The following is a 22985-nucleotide window of genomic DNA, read 5'->3' on the forward strand; positions in this document are numbered from 1 at the left end:
TACAAATTTGTCATTATATTCCCCACTATATTCCCCACTCTATTTTAAAACAAGGAAGCTCTTTCTCAGAGCTGAGTTTATGCCATTTCTATTTCATGACGTACATTAGTAAATATAGCTCAATGAATTAATGAAAGATGCAGATGGTAAAGAGAAGGAACCTGCATGGCTGTAGTCCTATCAAACCAAGTGAGTGCACCTCAGTTACTGTTGATTTATTTATTAATCTTTGCAGAGAGGTACTCCACCTGGTGCTTGAAGTGATCACGTGTCCTCGATCTTTGTTAATCTTTGGTGATCAAGAGCTGTCTGCAATAAAGAATTCATGTGTATCTTTCCTTTTGAATTTTAATGATATCTGCAAGGAGGTAGTTAATTTGTAATGTATCCTTCAATGCTCAAGTATTACATGTGATGATTTTTGTAGGAATTGATCTGGAGTCAAAAAAAAAAGTACAGTGACAGACTTCTGTGTGTACAGACTCCTGTATCTATTCAAGGCACTTTGGTCTTTCCTGAAACTATTGGCACTTACCAAGAGGGTTTCTTTTTAAATTATTTGTTTGTTCATTTGTTTTTGCATTGCATCCTGTGCTTCGTGGAAAGAGTCATTCATATGTGGGATTATATTTGACATGTGGAGGTGTTGCCTTAATGGCTTTTCCTAATATCTCAATTTTTACAAATCGTGTGATTTTTTTTGATTATTTTTTTGTGTTTGTTTGGGATTATTTCATCATCCGTTGTGATTGACAGTGACCAATCAACCGTATGAATAGTGGCCCAAATGAGGAGCTAGTCATGACTGAAAGGCAATTCAACCAAACAATCTGTGCAAAAATGATACAACTAATAACTCCCACCTACTCCCCCCCCCCCAAAAAAAAAAAAAAAAAAAGAAGAGAAAAACGTCTTCTTCTACTGAAGCATTGTTCACAGGAGGGAAGGCGATGGACGGGAGAGTGGGAATTGAAACAGAATCTCTTAATCACACAGGCAGACAAGCTTGCGTTTTCCTCCCCTTGTATTTATATTTCTCTCGCTCTCTCTCTTTCTCTCAATCTCTCTCTCCCAATCTCTCTGTTGTCTCCTGCTGCCATTGTCATAAACAGTTTGCTCCTTTGTCATCATTTGAGGGAAATGAGGGCTTTTTTGTGACTCCCAAGCAGCACTGAGAAGAGGAAATATGCTGTTTACATGGGGAATAACATCATTCATAGCAGGGGAGGCGTCGGGTCTGGAAACACAAATAAGAGTGGAAAGAAAATGAGTGTCTTTGCCTCGGGGGGGGGGGGGGGGGGGGAAGAAGAGAAACACATTGTGTTGCCTAACCGCTTGTTGATAAGCGAGTTCAGTGCAATTCAGTTCCCAGTGTAATCAAACTCAGCAAAGGTGAGCGTTTGAAAAGGAAAAGAAAGAAAGGGCAATGTGTTTAGGTGTAGCTTACGGTGATCATTGGCGGTATGCCTCTCAGTTTGTGAGCTTTCTCAACTTGTAGAATTCATCCGAGGAGATCTTGCATTGTTGTTTGACTTCAGCCTGCGGGATATTCATGTGTGTTTTTGAATTTATGTATATGTGTGTACATGTGTGATACATGCAAGCATTTTATCATGTAATCAAAGCAGCAGTGCTGTGGTCTTTAATTATTTTCTCTGCTTTAAATAACCTTGTGGCATTTGAAAACTTGTTTCTGTGCTTTTCCTGTCGTCTAGCTTCTCTGGAAAGTTCAGGGGAAATTTGGCCCTAATCTTGTGGGCTGGTTTGAGTGAATGAATTCTAGGGAATGTGTATTATTTGTTGGCAATATATGCGGAGAATGATAATGTGTATCAGGTATTTTCATGTTATTATTGTTTCATGCAAATTAGTGTAAGTCACTCTAGTAGAGGTGGGAACAGATTAAATTCCTATCAGATGAAAAGATGAATGCTGTCAAATATGATTAAGCTGCAAAGAACTTCTCTGCATTTATGTCGTAATATGCAGCAAAGATTGTCATGCTTTGCATTAGATTTCTCTCATAGAGCAAATCAACAGTCCCGAGGGGTTTCATTTGCCTCTCTCTCTCTCTCCATGAGTGGATCTCTTTCTCACCGTGTTTTGAAAAAAATAGATAAGCCTATTAGACAAATCATTGAACATTCCAGGTCATAGTAAATTGGACTTATGCCATCGAGGACTCGACTCTCTGCACATAATGTCATGTTATTTTGCAGAGGTACTTACTTCTTTCTTGTCTTGCATTTTGTTATGTTCTCCTAGTTATTAGAATCCAGTGATGCCCTTCCCAGATTGATTGCATTTTCTTTTCCAAAAGATCCAGTGACTTCACTGAAAACATTCTATTGTTACCATAACACAATAGTACAGATCAAAACATGAAGCGTTGATGCAACTTACTGATAATTTTATGGTGCTCACAGAGCTACCGAGTCGTGGTGATCCTGCAAGAGGCTGCCTCAAAACTGTAATCTCTTCTTATGTTCTGATGAGCAAATATAAACCATTCCTAGTTTTCCAAACTGATCTTGCCTCTTGAGATGAGTTTGAGACACAAATATTTCCCTAATGGCTCAAGGAAACCTCCCTGAAACTAGCCCTGGATGCTTATGTCATAATATAACAGAGCAAAAGGTGATCATTCATTCTGTTATATAAAAACAAAGCCTCCTAAAAAGCTGGACAAAAAAAAGGCAGTTTCAAATGCTCATTTACACCCATCCAAAATATAGGCCTACAGATTTTAAAAATCAATTTTTTGCAATGTCATGCAAAAAATTGTTCATTCTTCTGTATGGACACACAGAAATCACTAACTTTCACAATCCACACAGTGACATTAGACTTGGTCAATCTTGATGCTTTTTTTAACCCCTCACCAGCTGGCTCTCACAGTATTTTGCCTTGCAAAATGTGTGCGAACTAGCACATATCTTGATTTTTTTTCTCTCTACTGCCTATCTCGTGATGCATCTTGTACAGCAGTAAATCTGGGATGAGGGTACACAGAGATTTTTTTTCCTCTCCTGCTTAGGCATTTTGGCCAATGGCTATTTGAGCTCATTCATTTTACTTTCCCAATAGAGAGTGTGAGCTGCTTCAGGCAATATGGCACCCTCCAACATCAATAGAGTGTTTTTTTCTGTAGATGATGATGCTGAAGAAAAGTTTAAAGGCCCTGTTTACCTTTGGGAGCAGGGATTTAAAAAGTGTTCAAGATATCACTTTTAATGCATATGTGCAAGTCAGTTGTATCACAAAACATACTACCATATAGAATTTTTGCAATAAAGCCTAAAATATAAGGAGATATCATTATTTCTCTCATTAGACCATAACTGTAGATGGTTTAGTTTGGAAACATTTTTATTATAATTACTGTATGCGCCGAATATTTCATGAGGTTTTTATTTTTGCGAATTTCACGAGCCGGGTGCTATTCGCGAAATTAAAGACACGCGAAAATATTGACTCTGATCCCGATATGAATGTGACACACACGTACACATTTTTCCGTTCAGTACAGGACTCCACGATCGCGAATTTAAACACTCGCAAAATTGTTGGGAATTCCCGATTCGTGAAAATTTAGACTCGCTAAATATATGGCATATACAGTATTGTTCACATTTTATATATTTAACAATACTTAACATCGATTATACTGGTTCAAATTTTCATATTGGTTGTTTCTATCCCTAACTCACATTTTAGGACTATTTTGAAACACTAATGACAGGTTTTTGTTTTATCTGCAAATGGCAAATTAGGCCTATGCCTTTAAAAGTAGAAGGGGGGGGGGGACAGATAGACAGGGTCAGAGTATTAAAGCTTGTTGAGAGTGGGCAAAATCGCTAACAAGCATTTATGCATAGGTATAAACATGAAAGTTTTTGTTGCTTTCCATCAATTCATTATAATTTTGTCTCTTCTATATCACAGGATGAAATTTTGCTACTTTAGACTAGAATAAAGACATGTAATGATGGCCACAGCAGGCTGGATATGTGCATGAAAATCACAGCAAAATGATGAATCATATCGCACCACAAGCACGAGAGGGAAATAATGCCAGGCAAAATGAGAGCAAAAGGTATTTCGGTATTTGACTCCCAGTTTTCCCCCCACCTATTCCTGGCGTGTCAGAAGTTCACTGGGTGAATTCTCTGCCAGCTCCTGCATCTGTCATCTCTTGGGGCAAGCCAAGAGTGAGGAGGAGACACAGCAGCAGTTGCTGGAGACAGACACCACCATTGAGGAGTGAGCTGTTAGAGGCATTCCGGTGGACAGACACGTACACTGCAATACCACCATCGCAATACCACCATCGAGGAGTGAGCTGTTAGAGGCATTCCGGTGGACAGACACGTACACTGCAAGAGAGAGAGAACTGGGGAGGGAGATGGGCGAGAGAGGGAGAGCGTGTGAGAGGGAATTATCAAAGACATATTTCAGAGCTTGTGAAGCCCTTCCACAACACTTGTCGGCTTTGGATGGGATGCCTGCCATTAGAGAAAAATTTGACATTGAACTGCTATCTCCATTTCAAGTGTAAACCTTGCCCACCTACTGTATTCTTCACATGTTGTTCATACGATGTAGTCTCTCTCTTTCTCTCCTCATCTCTGAAACACACACACAAATGCATATACACATACACACACAAACAGACAGTCAGTGGATTTATCCCTTCCCCCCCCCCCTCCATATGAAAATTCAACTTTGAAATTTTTCCTCGAAATGTGTCTGAATTGCTGTTGTTGAATTTTTGTTGCTGAATCCCTCAGGCATGGTGAAAAGAGTTCAAGTTATGTTGGTTCTTTCTCTTTTACTTTGTTGTGGAAAGTAGTTACAATGTCTAGGCCTACATGTTACTTCATTATTGGTTTATATGCAGGGTGCAGGACATGGAGAATTTTGTTAGGTCATGTGAAGGTATTAAGCTGTAGCAGCTTTTTAGGGACTGGAATAATTGTTGATTTGCTTGCTATTGTCTGTTTATTTATAGGATACAACCATTAAATGGACTCATCTCTTAGTGTATTGGTGCATTTTACACGAAGTGTGACTTGCTGCTCTTAAAAACGCTTTGCTATCCATTCGTCTATCATTCATTACGTGTGTAAAGCCTGGGTCGGCTGACAGCAGTGGACCCATTTCACACACACATTCGAAGGACAATCTGCCTGCAATAAAACCTGCAGCTGCATGGCTGTAATGTTTCCTTTCCTGTTTGAAGACAGTAGGCCTTCTATTTTCTTCAGAGCCATTTTCAGGAGATTGGCTAGCCTTGAGATTATGTGGAGAGGGGAAAAAAAATGCACTGGAGACTCCACACTAGGAAGAATTTTCTCAGTATATGTTTATAACTTCTAATCAGGCATGTTTTGCGTTATACGATTTTACATGGTATGGATTAGTATATTGACTGCTTGAGATTAACTCATGCTTGTGATATATTGTCTGTGTAAGCTGTACTCAGAAGTCCAAGTAAGGCTGTGGTGAACATTTTCAAAACCCACATCTGAAAGCATGCATAGTAAGAAAATGTTACTGGCCCCTTTTTTTCACAATCATAACATAGGAAGGCTACCAAATAGCAGTAAGGTTTTACATGTGACATTTGCATTTGAAATACATATTTTACAACTCTTAATGTATTACACATATTTTCTTTTCCCAGAATGTTGTGACCCTGAGCTGTTTTGGCATTTTAAATGTGTGATTTGATCCAGCAGAATTCTCTGTGTAAAATGCTTGTCAGTTGAGTGGGCATCCAGCAGTAAACTGGGAACAAATAATTATACACAAAGGCAGCTGAAAGCCTTGTTACTAAAGGGGGTTATAGAAGGGCAGTTACCGGGGTAAAAGGGTTAAAATGGTATTAATACTATCATGGTCATTTACAGCAGAGCAAGTGTATAAAGGGAGGCTCATTTGTGCTCAGAGATAGTGTTATGCTCAAATTCTTTTTTAATTATCATTAAAAAAAAAACGCCCAGTTTTTGGGAAAAGTCATATTCTGAATAGTCACTTTTGTGGCCTCATGAATGCCACTGATAAAAGCCTGCAAAAGAGAATGATGAGCATGCTGAGTTCAAGCACAGTCTTCATTATCTGGAACAACGAGATGGATGGAGGTTGTACACACTAAACTTTTATGAAACATAGATTTCTAAGGAGAGGAAACAATAGCTGGAGATATCTGTTTCTTTGGATTAACAGATAAAAGACTGATTTTTTTTTTCTCAAATTCACTGTGGTTATTGACACTTCTCACTTATTTCCTGTTTACAATGACCTAGACATGTACAATCGGCATTTTATACAGCTCATTAGATTTCAAACAGCTGGGGAAAGTGTGTCAACACGTCTCTTATCTGACTTGAAATTCTCATTTCATATTCATTTGTCTGTAGCAGAATATATTCTGCTGTATCCATTTCCTCTTCCCACACCCATTGCCTGTGATAAACACGTTGCCGAGCAGTTGATGGGACACACATTTCATCTCGTGTAGATGCAACCATGTATTAGCGCCCTGCTTGACATTCCAGAGTTGACTTCCATCCTGACCTTTGCGGAGCCCTTGAGTAAATAAACAGCCTGAAACTCAGGGACACTGGGGGGGGGGGGGGGGGGGGGGGGGAGGGAGAAAGATACAGATAGAAAAAAAGACTCTGTTTATGTGAGTGTTTATGTGTGTGTGTGTGTGTGTGTGTGTGTGTGTGAGAGTAAAAGAGGAAGAGAGAGAGAGAGAGAGGAGATTGAGGGGACAAATCTGATCACCAGTCCTCTTTTCTTTTTCTTTTCCTTTATTGCCCAGTTCTGAGCTAACAGGTTGATCAAATTCAAACGTGAAAAGTTCTAGATAAAGAGTTTTTATATAATGCATCTCATTTGTTGTTACATTGTCCCTGGAAAGTGGAATGATAATTATGTGCCTATGTTCAGGTACGGAGACTAGAGAAGTTTGTTTGTTTGTTTGTTTGTTTGTTTGTTTTTTCTGCAAAGCATGACATTCAGTGCTGTTTTTGTATAAGGTTGTTATTGTTATGTTTGAGTTTTTGTTTGTCATTTTTTTTTACTAATGTGTTACAAATACATACAAATAAGATGAGCCCAAATTAGTAATTTTGTTCTTTTCTTTGAGGGATTGTATGTGATATCAAAACACAAGATCACACTGATTGTGAGTGACTGTTTTTCTACTCCTCCCCCCCTACCCCCAAACACCTTTCTATCTCATTGAGGATGGGCTGATTTTCGATTTTGCTACAACACACATTTCTTGTAGACACTTGCCCGAGTATGTGCGCTGGACTCATCCTCAACGGGTTAAGTTAAGCACATCTTTAATACTCCACTGCTTTGCATAGTACTCTTCAAACCTTGGCACACTGCAGAATGAAGTTATATCATTTTGGTTATGAGCATAATTATATGGATGTAATCATGTCTTCATTTTCAAAACCGTTATCTTATGAAGTCATTCACTTCATCAGTGCTTCATGATCATTTTCTCTGATTACCAATTGGTACATGCCACCAATACCCAGATGAAAAATTATCACTCTTATTCTCCTCATGTGTTTCATCTTGTGTGATTTCATCTATAACCATACTCTGTTATTTTCCTCACCCTTCCCATTCATTGTGCCTATTGGCTTTGACAGTGGGTCCATTTCTTTGTCTGCGTATTTTGGGCTTGTTTGCTGCCACATGAGGGCGCTACTGCCAATATTTGTGAGCAAGTTTGTGAGCTTTTGGTATTATGGCCATCAAGCCTCATCACTTCTGTCATGTTTATGTGCAAAGATAAGGGCTGTCAACTTAAGGCAATTCAAATCCTGCAGGAATAGTTGAGATTACTTCACAAAATGATGACCCTACATTGGTACTCAACATTTTTTTTTTTTACTGATGTAGGGTTTTTCCAGCAAAAAGACAAAAGATATTAAAGTGATCACTTTTAGCCATGATGCCTTCTAGGCAGTCATGTATGAGACAATTTCCTTACACCACATAAAAGAAGAAACCAAAATGTTTTTTTTTTAAAGCTCAAATAACTCTTTAACTAGAGATATTTTTTGAAGTACCTCTTTATGAATAAGACACAATTTTTGAAATACCTCTGTAACATGAGAAAGTTTTTGTTGTTGTTTTCCTATGGGGCAAGTTCAGTAATGGTTGTAACAAAAACTCTTCTTTTGCTTTGGTCTAATCATTCAACAGCCCCTCCGTCAGTCGGTTGGCGTGGACACCATGGACATTGGGGTTGCCACGGAACCTGAGTGCATCGGACCATGTGAGCCTGGCACGTCAGTCAACCTTGAGGGCATCGTTTGGCATGAAACAGACCAAGGTAGGGCCTGGTGTACTGATGTGTCTGGTGCATTGTTCATTCTCATTATGTCAGTATATTTGGCAAGATTGAAGCTGGTATTAGGAGTATCAATGTGCCCAATTGTTACAGTATAGATGTGTGATGGCTTGGTAATAAACATGCTGCAACCATAATTACAGAAATCACTGAAGGGCTGGATCTTGTAACACAAAATCAATCTAAACTACTAATGCATAAGATGCCAAATGTTTGACATATAGGAAATAGATATATGTTATTTGATCTAGGCATTTATGAGTCTTTGGGAGTTTAGGTGTGAATGTCACATTTCAGGGTATATTTTATACATATGATATGCAGAGCAATACGATGCTTATATGCAGAACTGCTAATTAGTAATTTTGAAGTGTATTTCTGTTTGTTTGTTTTTCTTTATTATGGTTTTGTAAAATTTCATTTTTTTTAATGAATATTGTTTTCCCATGGTTTGGAAACGCCAGTTTAGCCTTTGGAACATTTTTCATCATGTGCAGCAATGTGTTTTTGTTCTTGGTTTGTTGCTTCATTTTGTCTGCAAAAGTTGGCAGCCTTATACATGGATGGATGTACTCTGCTGCATATGCCAAGTGGACATAAAGAAAAATATATATCATTTGTTATATACATAAGCAAACGGTAGTTTGTGCCATGCCAATGCTAAGTGATAAACAGCAGTTGCTCAGGCAAACGATGAAAGGAGGTAATTAATTTCCTCTGGAGGACTGAAAGCTGGAATAATACTACACCACACCTGTGATCTATTATCACGTTCACAGTCTAGGAAATGTGGCAACACCAGTATTTTAGTGAACTTCATCACAAATCAATTTTTTTGTTTTTGTTTGGGGGGATGGGGAGGGGGCAGTTGGAAGATCAGAGTGATCACATTATCCCATAAATGGTGGTTGATGTTTTAATGAATCTATCCATTTTTTCCCTTTAATTTCTTTGCGCTGCTTTTGACAGGTGTCCTTGTTGTAAATGTGACCTGGCGGAACAAGACCTATGTGGGCACACTGATGGATTGTACACGCCATGACTGGGCGGCTCCAAGGTACAGTAGTATTCACAGTACTTTGTGGATGTCAAAGGCACATTTCACATCCTTTGTTACATTGCAGGTGGTCTTGATCAAGGCTCTGTGTGTTTGTTTGTTTTTTAGCAAAGAATGACACAATGAAGGCAACATACTGCATTTGAGAGCTGATGAAGAGAGTTTTGTTGACAGCTTACACTTTGTTAGCAATTTCAGGAGGGGTTTAAATGAGTGCTACTGTCACAATAATTCATTCTATTTTTTTATTAATGTTCTTACTTCAGAGAAAAGCTGTCTTACAAATGATGATGGTTTTTGTGTGGTTTCCCAGCAGCTTTGCCCTGTAATGATCACACATATCTCAGAGTGAAATGAAATGAAGTGAAATAAAATGCCCACCTCTACCAAGTAAAGGAGGAATAAATGATGTGCCATAGTCAGAATGCTGTATTTTTTTTTAGTAGTCAATGCAGAAATGAATTTACCCGATAAACCATGGTGGTAGCTTAAACATGCAAGTACAAAAAAGAAAAGAAAAATAATAATAATATCTTTACAACTTTAAGGTACCAAATTCATATTGACTTGTTTCTGTGTTAAATCTATGGCATTCAGAAAGCAGGATGATGAAAGGTCTGATGCACAAATCTCCTTTCATCACTTCAAAGTTGACTGTAAGAACAAGTTATATGGCAAGAGTAACACATCTGTTTCAAACAAAGCATAAATAAAGGATAGCTTTAATGCTGTTCCTCAACTGTTTCAAGGATAGGTGTACATGCTTTAGTGCCTTCATCAAATGCATCAAATGCTGATGTAATGTGGGGTCTCAAATGACAATAATGTGTTACAGGAGGTGATTTATTAATGAACTGGTAATTGAGTGGTTTTTAATATTTTATATGCTGTGCAGGTTTTGTGATTCTCCAACCAGTGACATGGAGAGCAGAGGAAAGGGAGGCGGACGTCCAAAACGTGGCAGAAACAGCAACTCAAATAGTGACCTGAGCAACTACACAGAGACCAGATCTTCCTTTCACAGCAAGCTGCGAAACTCAACAAAGGGCCGACGTGGCAGCAATGCATCAAATGGAACACGTACACCCCCATGCTCGCTGGAAAGTAAGAATGCTGGGAAGCGAAAGACAAAGGAAAGCGAGGTTGAGGAGATGGTGCAAACAAACAAGCGCCAGAAAACTGGGACAAGGCCGAGTTCATCGGCAAGCGAAGGAAGGAACACTCCAGTACTCATTGAATGCCCACAGCCGAACTGTAACAAGAAGTACAAACACAAAAATGGGTTACATTACCATCTCTCGCATGCACATCACAACAACCTGGACAAGGACGGGAATTGGAGGGAGAGGAGTGATGAGGCAGAGGATGACACCAAGTCCAATGCATCTGATGATAGTGCTTCTGCAACGGTTGTGCCCAAAGACAAAAAGAAAGACTCCAAGGAGAAGAAGGATTCTTCAAAGGAGGAGGAGGGTATGGATGTTGACAAGCCAGCTGAGTCTGTTGGAGACAGTACCACCTCCCATGTTGTGCCAAGTGCTGGAGCAGAGACGAGTATGGAAAGTGCCACCGATAGTCCAAGTCAGAAGAAAGCTGATTGCCCCAAGACGAGGGAAGTGGTCAAGAGCCCCAAGGTTCTGAAGACCCATGTGGACAAGTTTACAGCTGGTATGAAGTGTCTGGGCATCCCCAAGCCTAAGGAGGGTAAAGCCAGCCCCTCCAAGGCACCAAAAGGTGATGCCAGTTGTGATAAGTCAGTGAAAACCTTGAAGAAGCCTTCGTCATCCAGCTCAGACAAGGACATGTCAATATTTGACTTCAACTCAACCAGTGAACTTGATGAACAAGGAACAATGGAAACTGCTTCGAGCGCTACAAATGAAAAGCATGTCAATGTCAGTGTAATACGACCAACCCCCGAAACAACACATGTAAAGTCTGAACCAATTAGCCCAACACAATTTGCCAAAGTGTCGGATCATGCCAAAGGACCAAAACAACATAGTAGTAGTAACAGTGGTAGCGCTGGCTGTGATCTTGGTGCAGATGGGAAGAGGATGGATAAGGACCGGTCAAAGTCGGACAAACATAAGAAAGCTAAGCATGAGAAGGTGCTGATGAAGACTGGGAAAACAATACGCCCCATTGCACCAGCTCCTGCACCATCATCCTCTGCTCCACCTCCACAACTCGTTGCCATACCAACCACCTTGGTTCAAAACCCTGTCCCAGGAAATTGTGCATTGACCGTTCCCAGTATCAACACCATCACTTCAAAGCCTCAAGTATCTTCTGTAAACCCTTCCTTGAAACCTATACAGCCTAAACCTGTCACCACCAGCTCTCCTGTGTGTGATGTTGGTGGCAGCCCATCATCATTGAAGGACAAAGATAAGAAGTTGAAACCAAAGAAAAAAGTGAAGAGTGACAAGGAAAAGGAACGGGAAAAGGATAGATTGCCAAGTGTTCCCTCTGACAGCTCGAAGTCGAGTAAAGAACAACTTGGTGAGCAGAGGCCAAAGAATCCTTTGCTTCCAGCTGTGCCTGAGACAAACATTCTTAAGCAAGCTCTGACAGCTTCTGGTATTGTTGAACCTGAGAACAGTGACAAGAGCAAACCAGTTGGGCCAGAGCCTTGGAAAAGGGACAGCAATAAACTTGATGCACCAACAGAAAAAGTTGCAGAATCTATGTTATCTTCACCCAACAAACCAGCCAGTACTGCCCCTGTGAGCAATGCAGCTATGCCACAAATCCCAAAGTTAATTCCCACTAGCAGTGTAACAGGACCAAGCAGCAGACCTCCAAAGCAACCTGTGCTGCCTCTACAACACCCCCAACATTCATTACAACAGCCACCCGTGCACCTCCAACAGTCTCAGCAACAACCTCTGGCACTGACAGCAGGAATGAAACCCAGTGCTACTAAGTCTGATGCTGTAGGCCAGGAAAGGGCTTCCTTGAACTTGCCTGTTCACTCCTCAATCAACAAGGAAGGACCAAAGAATTCTCAACTCTTGTTTCCTCCAAATGGAGGCCGGACAGGTAACATAAGCCCGGCATATTCTGATATCTCAGAGGATGGTGTCGATGAACATGGCAAGCAGACCAAATCAAATGAAGCTTTCTCCTTTGACGGTGCTGTTCACGTAAAATCCCAGGGTGATTCAGCTCGGAGAGAAGGTGAGAGCGGATCTGGCAGTGAAAGAATGCCAGTATTCCACAGCAGTGCTGAGAGGAGAGGGACTCCAGAGGTACATGCAGGTGGCACTGGTATCTCATCAAAAAATCCCCATGAGCGAGATGAAGGACAAAAGAGTGATGGTTCAAAAGACCCCGGCTTGCAGAGGACGCCGTCATCCACCACCCAATCGCAACCTTCTTCCATGCCTCATGTGTTCTCAGGTGGTCATTATCCCTACCTCCATGGCTATGTGAACATTGATCCAGCATACCACATGCACCTGATGGCCAGTGACCCACAGTACAGGCAGCAGCAGGAAAGGCATCTGGATGAGCAAAGGAGGAGAATGGGAAAGTACAGGGAGCAAGAAGGCATGGACAAGTCCAGCGAGAGTAGAAATGAGGGTCCTGAGAAGCGCAGACCTATAGTCAGTCTTCAAACTGAGCCAATCACACCTCCTCAAATTCCCAGGCATGCAGATGGAAAGGAGAGATCCAGAGACAAGGATCAAATTACCAAATCCAGGCACCTGGACTTCCAAAAAAAGGATGGAGGCCTACATAGTGCTGTCCCAACCCAAGAAAGTGAGAAGCACAGTAGCAGTGTGTTGTTGGCAGAGAGGCAGCGAGAAGAAATGAAGCAGTTTCAGCTGTATCAACAGAAGCTTCTTGAGCAGCAACGGCACGCCGAGGAGCACAGGAGAAATGCTGAGCAGGAGAGCCGGAAAAAAGATGGGGATTTGTCAAAAAATGAGTCAAAGGCATCTGAACATGTTGAAAAAAGAACTCCTACCCCAGTGTCCAGAACACTGGCAACCCCTACAAAAGAGTCTGGAAGAATAAGTTCAGATGCTGATAAGAGAGACAGTATATCACCATTGCCTAAGGGTCAGAAATCTGATGGTAAAACCCCTGAACAACGAAAGCTTCTAGAGAGCTATCCGTATCTCCAGACCCCTTACCCATATGGGTCAATCCCCTATGAGCCTTCACATTCTACCTTGCAACCTTTAGTCTACCCTGCATTCCTTCATCCAGACCTCCACTACCCACCCACGAGTTCAACCATGTCGTGGAAGTCGCCCAGTGAAAAGGGGCGATTTGACTCGGACCGCGAGCAGGGCTCCTCTCCCCACAGTCTTTCTTCCAAGGGTGGCAAGTCACCCGAAGCCCACGATCCCCCACCAAGGGCTCTAGATGTCCTCCAGCGCCATGCCAGCCAGTATTTCAGCCCCCCACCACCGCAGCAGAAGCATGGGTCGACCTCAAGGCCCAGGACTCCTGAGAAGGGGCACACGACGCCAGGCCACGGCTCCCGCTCCTCTTCACCTGCAGCCAGAAAGACGCCTGAAATGTCATCTTCATCGTCATCGTCATCGTCGTCGTCCTCAGCCACCATTTCATCAGGCAGGGAGGAAGGGCGTCGGCCCACTGTCCACCAGCACATGCACACACACCAACACACCCATGTTGGAATGGGCTATCCAGTACTGCAAACTTATGATCCTTATGGTGAGACGATAGTGATTGTTTCAAAAAGACTTCATTCAAAGTGTGCAATTTTCATCTTTACATTGAAATCTCTCAAATTTGAACTGCTTGTCTAAACTCTCTGTCATAGATAATTTTGTGACAAAATTAGTTTTCATGACAAAACAATAAATGATTGTGATGGTGTCAAAGCAAAATCACTTGCAATGCTTGATCTTACATATCCACTAGTAGCTGCATAGTGTACCTGAGGTGCTTTTTGTATAGTTTTGCATGCATATAAAAGTCAAATGTGGGAGGGGTCTGCCTAATTAACCACTATAATAAGTTTAGTTTAGTTACAGAAACTTGAGTTTCAAATGATCTGAACTGAAGTTTACCGTACTTTCATGTTTTAAACCTTGTTAGTCAGATTAATATGATTTGCGTTTTAGGGTCATTATTTATTTAGTAATTTCAGTATGATGATAATAATAAACAAATCATCATTTCAGGGGGGAAAATCCAAAATATTATCAAGAATACAATGTTTTCTTTAAAGTTCAGTTTCCATTTAGAATGAGAAGAGTAACGAGTTCAAATTTCAGCGTTGCAAGAAGTTTTCACTCAAAGTTTTCTTTCTGTGCCTCTCCTGTAGTCATCGCCAGTCAGCAAGCAGCCGCTGCAGCAGCAGCCAGTGCCAGCTCAGCTGCCCTTAACCCCTACACTGTCAGAAGGTAAGGCTCAATAATTTCCCCTCACTTCCAACATCTCCAGTCAGTCTTCTGACACTGTATTCCTTAAAGGGGAATGAAATCCAAATATATGTGAATGGAGGGAATGCAACAATAGTAGTACAGCACATCAGGCAAATGTGAGGAAAATCAGACGATTCATTTAAAACCTCATGAACTTTGGTGTGGCCATTGCTGGGGCACTTGACTTCCCTCATTCAGAAAGCAAGGAGAATAACGTCACCCGACATATATTATATCGGTAACAAGTTGAGGGAATGTGTACTTTTCATAAAAAATCATATTTTGTGGATTTTTCCCTATATTTTCTGTATATCCTTGTACATGTGTGACATCACAAACTGTCGTAGTCTTCTAATCCAGCAGGGCTGCACTGAAACCTTAAAAATTCATAACTTTCAAATGGATTGTCTCACCTCCCTCAAACTTCAGTAATGTTCCCTTGCAATATTGCTGCACTCACACAATCCACATGTATATTTTCTTTTTTATTCCCCTTTAAATATCCTTTTACCTGTGTCTCATAGCAAAGTACTTCTATTTGCATCAGATGCATTTTGTTGCCTGCAGTGTTTAGTTGAAATTCAGAGCGGTTGGCGCAACATGGATGACATATGGCACATGTATTGATTTATATGTGAGAAATAACTTTGCTTTCCTGTGCTTTTGTAATATCATATTTTGTAATCTATTATGAATTGATTTATTTTGTAATATATGCAGTATTTTCCTCTTACCTTACAGTCCGTGAAAAAAAGGCAAATATTATGAGTTTGTTATTTTACAGAACGTAATGGCTTTGATATGATAACAATCTTTTTTTGCAGTTATGATTTGGATGTTCATTGTTAATAAATTATTTGATCTTATTTTCTTTTCTTATGCATTTCTTAATAGTTTTCTCGTGTATTTCCGTTTAAGATATATATATTTAAGATAAAGCCGACAGTTAAGAGTTCATATGAGTGTTATTCCAAACGATTCAATCAAAGCTGTTAGAGCCTGCATTAGGTCATTGTGACAGAAGTCTTATTACCGCTTGGATCATAATCTTTCTTCTATCATTTGCAGCAGAGAAAAGTCATGAGGTTGGAGAACACCGATATTCAAGGCTTCAGCTATCGGTGGGGAATGAAGTTGTGCAGCCAGCCGAGAGAACAGACTACACTCATTCCACTTTTGCTCAGCTGAGAAGAGATGTGCAGAGACTTACAACGCACAAGTCTAGCAAACCAAGATGTGCACGTGATGCAGCGTGACTCTGATCAAGGCGGAATCTTTTATTCAGTCACTAGCAGGACAAATGGACAGCGGATAAGGAAAGGCTTCAAGCTTTGATGTACATTTTGTGATGTAACATTTTAGCAGTCTGTGTAGACAGGGTAGTAGCATACCAGGATGGTTTGTTGCTGTAGACGGGGTCACTGAACTCTCATACGTCAGTGATTGTGCTTGATTTGTACAAAGGTGTTTTTTGAGACGTATCACATTCTGTACAAAGGCTGTTTGCAGGAGAGAGCTGCCATGGTGGTTAATGGTGTAGCACATTGTCACATTAGTTTATGTAATCACAAAGTTATGTGGTGAGTTTCTTCCATAGAAATTAGTTAGCATCACTGATATTCAATTTGAGTTGCAGGGCCTGTGCCAGGCAGTGGCTGTATTAATTATCAGTTTGCCCAACAGCTTTTGATACACAGATATTTCTACAAGAAAGATAGATTATGTTCAAAGTACACGGCAGGATTCTGAATCATATCTCTTATGCTTTTTGTTTATTTTTCTTTTGTACCAAGACAAACACAAAGGAAAAACTGAAATTTTTGGCATTTTGTCATTCAGATGATTTAACTTCAATCTGTAATTCCAGCAAATCCCTTCCACAAAAAGAGGAAACAATTATAATCTGTAGTGTGTGTATATTGTATACTCACACTATTTGGCTAGATATATTATTCTGGCTTTCTTCAAGGTCAAGCAGTTTTCAGACCTCTTATAGCCTGATGTGACATCTGGCTATAACAATAAGTTCAGTAATTTCATCATTTTTGCATGTAGAGATGTTCTCGAGTATCATTCTTTGCCACACAATGTGATCAATGTGCAGGCCATTTGCATTGCTCATACAGTTTTAAATAATATGAGTTTGATAGTATTGATGCTTTTTAAAGGCATTAACATGTCACTTAACTCTTTGAAAGAGAGGTAGAATTTCCAACCGGTAAATCGTTGTAATAGATTGTCCAGCAGAAACGAATCTGCTGCTAATTTTTGGATTGAGCAAATGTTAGCGCACGGTTCAAGTCTGTAGTGACATTCACATGAGAAATTTCTACGTCAGTCACATGGGACATTTCAGGTGCTGCTGAAATGTTTAGGAAAATGAGTATATTTCTCTGGGCATTTTTTGAAAATAGGTAGAAATTGAGGAGTTTTCTATAAGACTTTGTCTTGTCATTCATTGGGTTACTTTTCATAAACATTCAGGTGTTTTTCAAATGTTATTTCCTCTACCTCTAAGCAGAGTTTGTTTGTTTGGTTGTTTGTTTTTTGTTTAAAAAATAACACAGATATATCATGCTATTTGCGGAGGGCATTTATGACATTGGTCACAATCTGTCTAGAACATCAGAGAGGGCTTCATATCAGCTCAAAAGGAATCAGAATTATCTTGTGTGCTTTGCACAGAAAATAGTATGTGATATAACTGTCAGAATGGGAGACATGGCTGGGAGCGGAGGAGCTGATGAAGTCATACAATCAGTGGGCATTTTGGGGAATCTTAAAGCTATGTACATCTTTTGTGATGTTAAAGGGATGGTATAGTATTGGTGGAGATGAGATTTGGCTTTTAACTTTTTGCGAGATACCAAGAAACCGCTTACAAAATAGTACAGAGCATATGCCATTCTAAGGGAAATTCAAAGTTTATTTGATGAAAATTGGTTTTAGAATGGCTGAGGCATCTAAAAACAAAGTGAAACAACACAATCATAATAAAAGGTGGGTCCCACCTTTTAGTAGGATAGCTCTGTTTTGGATTTCTCCACCATTTCAAAACCATTTTTTAAATCAAATAAATGTTGAATTCCTCTTTGAATTACATGCTCTTTCATATTTCGAAAGAGGTTTCTCATTATCTCACCTAGAACTGTTAGAAACCCTAAGTTAGGTTTCAATCAAAACCATACAATCCCTTTAAGCAAAATGTCATCTGTAGCTGGCAGTGGTGTAGAGCAGATTGCTCTCCACACATTGTTGTCATTTTGTATCTAGTCTCATCAATGATCAGCTGTTCACCAGGGGTTACAACACCATACTAGCAGTACTGATGTGGGTACTGGTCTCTGTCACTCTACCAACTGAATGGGTAGATGATGCCAGGGATAATGTTAGTGCTGGTCTCAGTTCTGCTGGTCTCATTATTCAAGAAAAAGAGCTAGAACACAGAAATAAAAATGATTTCAAGGGTAGATGTATTTTAGTCACGGTTTGTTGTTCTCTCTTGGAACATTTTCCTAAATGCATGATGACATAGACTAAAACTATAAGCACTGACTGCCACAAGAAGTGGATATTTTCGCGTGACTAATTTTTTGCGTTCATCTGGGTAAGAAGAGTTGCACATGTTTTTAATTCAAATAAAGACAGAATAAACTGACCAGAAAGAATATAAATTATTAGTGGAAAAGTGAGCAAAGAAAATGGGATTCCATCGGGATTCGAACCCGAGACCTCCGGATTGCTAGACCGGTGCTCTACCGACTGAGCTATAGAAAGCCCTAGTGCAGTGTTCGTCCCAGAAACCCTTAATTCTCAATGCTCGGGTGGTCAGAAGCTATAGCAGTGTGTTTATGTGTGACACACACGCACACACTTGAACCTGGCATAAACTCGAAGGATAATTCAACTTGGGGATAAATGCGAGGGATCACCTAAGTGATGCAGCTTTTTTGAGTTTGTAACAAATAAAGACAGAATAAACTGACCAGAAAGAATATAAATTATTAGTGGAAAAGTGAGCAAAGAAAATGGGATTCCATCGGGATTCGAACCCGAGACCTCCGGATTGCTAGACCGGTGCTCTACCGACTGAGCTATAGAAAGCCCTAGTGCAGTGTTCGTCCCAGAAACCCTTAATTCTCAATGCTCGGGTGGTCAGAAGCTATAGCAGTGTGTTTATGTGTGACACACACGCACACACTTGAACCTGGCATAAACTCGAAGGATAATTCAACTTGGGGATAAATGCGAGGGATCACCTAAGTGATGCAGCTTTTTTGAGTTTGTAACAAATAAAGACAGAATAAACTGACCAGAAAGAATATAAATTATTAGTGGAAAAGTGAGCAAAGAAAATGGGATTCCATCGGGATTCGAACCCGAGACCTCCGGATTGCTAGACCGGTGCTCTACCGACTGAGCTATAGAAAGCCCTAGTGCAGTGTTCGTCCCAGAAACCCTTAATTCTCAATGCTCGGGTGGTCAGAAGCTATAGCAGTGTGTTTATGTGTGACACACACGCACACACTTGAACCTGGCATAAACTCGAAGGATAATTCAACTTGGGGATAAATGCGAGGGATCACCTAAGTGATGCAGCTTTTTTGAGTTTGTAACAAATAAAGACAGAATAAACTGACCAGAAAGAATATAAATTATTAGTGGAAAAGTGAGCAAAGAAAATGGGATTCCATCGGGATTCGAACCCGAGACCTCCGGATTGCTAGACCGGTGCTCTACCGACTGAGCTATAGAAAGCCCTAGTGCAGTGTTCGTCCCAGAAACCCTTAATTCTCAATGCTCGGGTGGTCAGAAGCTATAGCAGTGTGTTTATGTGTGACACACACGCACACACTTGAACCTGGCATAAACTCGAAGGATAATTCAACTTGGGGATAAATGCGAGGGATCACCTAAGTGATGCAGCTTTTTTGAGTTTGTAACAAATAAAGACAGAATAAACTGACCAGAAAGAATATAAATTATTAGTGGAAAAGTGAGCAAAGAAAATGGGATTCCATCGGGATTCGAACCCGAGACCTCCGGATTGCTAGACCGGTGCTCTACCGACTGAGCTATAGAAAGCCCTAGTGCAGTGTTCGTCCCAGAAACCCTTAATTCTCAATGCTCGGGTGGTCAGAAGCTATAGCAGTGTGTTTATGTGTGACACACACGCACACACTTGAACCTGGCATAAACTCGAAGGATAATTCAACTTGGGGATAAATGCGAGGGATCACCTAAGTGATGCAGCTTTTTTGAGTTTGTAACAAATAAAGACAGAATAAACTGACCAGAAAGAATATAAATTATTAGTGGAAAAGTGAGCAAAGAAAATGGGATTCCATCGGGATTCGAACCCGAGACCTCCGGATTGCTAGACCGGTGCTCTACCGACTGAGCTATAGAAAGCCCTAGTGCAGTGTTCGTCCCAGAAACCCTTAATTCTCAATGCTCGGGTGGTCAGAAGCTATAGCAGTGTGTTTATGTGTGACACACACGCACACACTTGAACCTGGCATAAACTCGAAGGATAATTCAACTTGGGGATAAATGCGAGGGATCACCTAAGTGATGCAGCTTTTTTGAGTTTGTAACAAATAAAGACAGAATAAACTGACCAGAAAGAATATAAATTATTAGTGGAAAAGTGAGCAAAGAAAATGGGATTCCATCGGGATTCGAACCCGAGACCTCCGGATTGCTAGACCGGTGCTCTACCGACTGAGCTATAGAAAGCCCTAGTGCAGTGTTCGTCCCAGAAACCCTTAATTCTCAATGCTCGGGTGGTCAGAAGCTATAGCAGTGTGTTTATGTGTGACACACACGCACACACTTGAACCTGGCATAAACTCGAAGGATAATTCAACTTGGGGATAAATGCGAGGGATCACCTAAGTGATGCAGCTTTTTTGAGTTTGTAACAAATAAAGACAGAATAAACTGACCAGAAAGAATATAAATTATTAGTGGAAAAGTGAGCAAAGAAAATGGGATTCCATCGGGATTCGAACCCGAGACCTCCGGATTGCTAGACCGGTGCTCTACCGACTGAGCTATAGAAAGCCCTAGTGCAGTGTTCGTCCCAGAAACCCTTAATTCTCAATGCTCGGGTGGTCAGAAGCTATAGCAGTGTGTTTATGTGTGACACACACGCACACACTTGAACCTGGCATAAACTCGAAGGATAATTCAACTTGGGGATAAATGCGAGGGATCACCTAAGTGATGCAGCTTTTTTGAGTTTGTAACAAATAAAGACAGAATAAACTGACCAGAAAGAATATAAATTATTAGTGGAAAAGTGAGCAAAGAAAATGGGATTCCATCGGGATTCGAACCCGAGACCTCCGGATTGCTAGACCGGTGCTCTACCGACTGAGCTATAGAAAGCCCTAGTGCAGTGTTCGTCCCAGAAACCCTTAATTCTCAATGCTCGGGTGGTCAGAAGCTATAGCAGTGTGTTTATGTGTGACACACACGCACACACTTGAACCTGGCATAAACTCGAAGGATAATTCAACTTGGGGATAAATGCGAGGGATCACCTAAGTGATGCAGCTTTTTTGAGTTTGTAACAAATAAAGACAGAATAAACTGACCAGAAAGAATATAAATTATTAGTGGAAAAGTGAGCAAAGAAAATGGGATTCCATCGGGATTCGAACCCGAGACCTCCGGATTGCTAGACCGGTGCTCTACCGACTGAGCTATAGAAAGCCCTAGTGCAGTGTTCGTCCCAGAAACCCTTAATTCTCAATGCTCGGGTGGTCAGAAGCTATAGCAGTGTGTTTATGTGTGACACACACGCACACACTTGAACCTGGCATAAACTCGAAGGATAATTCAACTTGGGGATAAATGCGAGGGATCACCTAAGTGATGCAGCTTTTTTGAGTTTGTAACAAATAAAGACAGAATAAACTGACCAGAAAGAATATAAATTATTAGTGGAAAAGTGAGCAAAGAAAATGGGATTCCATCGGGATTCGAACCCGAGACCTCCGGATTGCTAGACCGGTGCTCTACCGACTGAGCTATAGAAAGCCCTAGTGCAGTGTTCGTCCCAGAAACCCTTAATTCTCAATGCTCGGGTGGTCAGAAGCTATAGCAGTGTGTTTATGTGTGACACACACGCACACACTTGAACCTGGCATAAACTCGAAGGATAATTCAACTTGGGGATAAATGCGAGGGATCACCTAAGTGATGCAGCTTTTTTGAGTTTGTAACAAATAAAGACAGAATAAACTGACCAGAAAGAATATAAATTATTAGTGGAAAAGTGAGCAAAGAAAATGGGATTCCATCGGGATTCGAACCCGAGACCTCCGGATTGCTAGACCGGTGCTCTACCGACTGAGCTATAGAAAGCCCTAGTGCAGTGTTCGTCCCAGAAACCCTTAATTCTCAATGCTCGGGTGGTCAGAAGCTATAGCAGAAGCTATAGCAGAAGCTATAGCAGTTTTAATTCCACGGAATAAAAACATCAACTACTGGAACATGTGACCCGCTAGAACAAAAGGATCCGCAAGTCGGGGAGGACAATTTTTTGAAAACGGCATGATATTATTCCCTTACTCATCTACTTTAATTTCATATATAGCACAACTCATAAAAGCACTCGGTTGCGGAGATATCGATGATTTTATTAATGCATGTAAAGTGGTTGTGGAAATCAAAGTTTCGAGAAACAGTTTTGCTTCAGACGCAATCACGATCAAAGGGAGGCGAGATAGTTTTCACCGCTTGACAATAGAAGGTATGCTCCTAGCGACCTCCGCGATGTTTATTCAAGCTTAGCACCAGCGGTGTACGCACAACCAATCAGTAATCAGGATGCCACGCAGTGGCCAATAAGATCACTCCCTCGTTGTTAGGGGCGGAGTCTAGCTGCGGCGCTAAATCCAAATCTTCGGACACGTTTCTGTTATGTTGAAAGTCAGAAAATCATGGCCAAGAAAAACGCTGATTTCTTGCCTTACCTTTGATTATTTAGCTTCGAAATTTCAGCAGATGATAGCCAAAACATTAGATTACCGAATTATGCCGAAAACAGAAATCCGATTGTTTTGACGAATTTCGATGATGTGACTTCAAACTCGATTTTCTCGGCTCAGCCGTCAGCGAC

General features: G+C 40.8%; 1 protein-coding gene and 12 non-coding genes across 16 annotated transcripts in view; 1 reads left to right on the forward strand and 12 right to left on the reverse strand.

The window, feature by feature from the left end:
- LOC139736044 (uncharacterized) overlaps positions 1-15077 on the forward strand; it is an 88676-nt gene extending 73599 nt beyond the window's left edge. For all 4 annotated transcript variants that reach the window (XM_071646790.1, XM_071646789.1, XM_071646791.1 and 1 more), the window contains exons 4-7: positions 8239-8368; positions 9356-9443; positions 10339-14138; positions 14755-15077. In XM_071646790.1, coding sequence (XP_071502891.1) covers positions 8239-8368; positions 9356-9443; positions 10339-14138; positions 14755-14837 — 4101 coding nt within the window. In that variant the 3' untranslated portion in view covers positions 14838-15077. The remainder of the gene's footprint in view (positions 1-8238; positions 8369-9355; positions 9444-10338; positions 14139-14754) is intronic.
- A 3481-nt stretch (positions 15078-18558) lies between these two features.
- Trnaa-agc (transfer RNA alanine (anticodon AGC)) lies at positions 18559-18633 on the reverse strand. Its single transcript has one exon. It is a non-coding gene; the product is annotated as a tRNA-Ala (tRNA).
- A 252-nt stretch (positions 18634-18885) lies between these two features.
- Positions 18886-18960, reverse strand: Trnaa-agc (transfer RNA alanine (anticodon AGC)). The gene has a single exon. It is a non-coding gene; the product is annotated as a tRNA-Ala (tRNA).
- Positions 18961-19212: 252 nt separating this feature from the next.
- Trnaa-agc (transfer RNA alanine (anticodon AGC)) lies at positions 19213-19287 on the reverse strand. The gene has a single exon. It is a non-coding gene; the product is annotated as a tRNA-Ala (tRNA).
- Positions 19288-19539: 252 nt separating this feature from the next.
- On the reverse strand, positions 19540-19614 carry Trnaa-agc (transfer RNA alanine (anticodon AGC)). The gene has a single exon. It is a non-coding gene; the product is annotated as a tRNA-Ala (tRNA).
- A 252-nt stretch (positions 19615-19866) lies between these two features.
- Positions 19867-19941, reverse strand: Trnaa-agc (transfer RNA alanine (anticodon AGC)). Its single transcript has one exon. It is a non-coding gene; the product is annotated as a tRNA-Ala (tRNA).
- Positions 19942-20193: 252 nt separating this feature from the next.
- Trnaa-agc (transfer RNA alanine (anticodon AGC)) lies at positions 20194-20268 on the reverse strand. The gene has a single exon. It is a non-coding gene; the product is annotated as a tRNA-Ala (tRNA).
- Positions 20269-20520: 252 nt separating this feature from the next.
- On the reverse strand, positions 20521-20595 carry Trnaa-agc (transfer RNA alanine (anticodon AGC)). The gene has a single exon. It is a non-coding gene; the product is annotated as a tRNA-Ala (tRNA).
- Positions 20596-20847: 252 nt separating this feature from the next.
- Positions 20848-20922, reverse strand: Trnaa-agc (transfer RNA alanine (anticodon AGC)). Its single transcript has one exon. It is a non-coding gene; the product is annotated as a tRNA-Ala (tRNA).
- Positions 20923-21174: 252 nt separating this feature from the next.
- Trnaa-agc (transfer RNA alanine (anticodon AGC)) lies at positions 21175-21249 on the reverse strand. Its single transcript has one exon. It is a non-coding gene; the product is annotated as a tRNA-Ala (tRNA).
- Positions 21250-21501: 252 nt separating this feature from the next.
- Positions 21502-21576, reverse strand: Trnaa-agc (transfer RNA alanine (anticodon AGC)). Its single transcript has one exon. It is a non-coding gene; the product is annotated as a tRNA-Ala (tRNA).
- Positions 21577-21828: 252 nt separating this feature from the next.
- Positions 21829-21903, reverse strand: Trnaa-agc (transfer RNA alanine (anticodon AGC)). The gene has a single exon. It is a non-coding gene; the product is annotated as a tRNA-Ala (tRNA).
- Positions 21904-22155: 252 nt separating this feature from the next.
- On the reverse strand, positions 22156-22230 carry Trnaa-agc (transfer RNA alanine (anticodon AGC)). The gene has a single exon. It is a non-coding gene; the product is annotated as a tRNA-Ala (tRNA).
- Positions 22231-22985: the final 755 nt, after the last annotated feature.

This window comes from Diadema antillarum, unplaced genomic scaffold, assembly GCF_040938485.1.
Source record: "Diadema antillarum isolate AM-2024a unplaced genomic scaffold, OU_Dant_1.0 seq00000620_RagTag, whole genome shotgun sequence".
Taxonomy (NCBI): Eukaryota; Metazoa; Echinodermata; class Echinoidea; order Diadematoida; family Diadematidae; genus Diadema; species Diadema antillarum.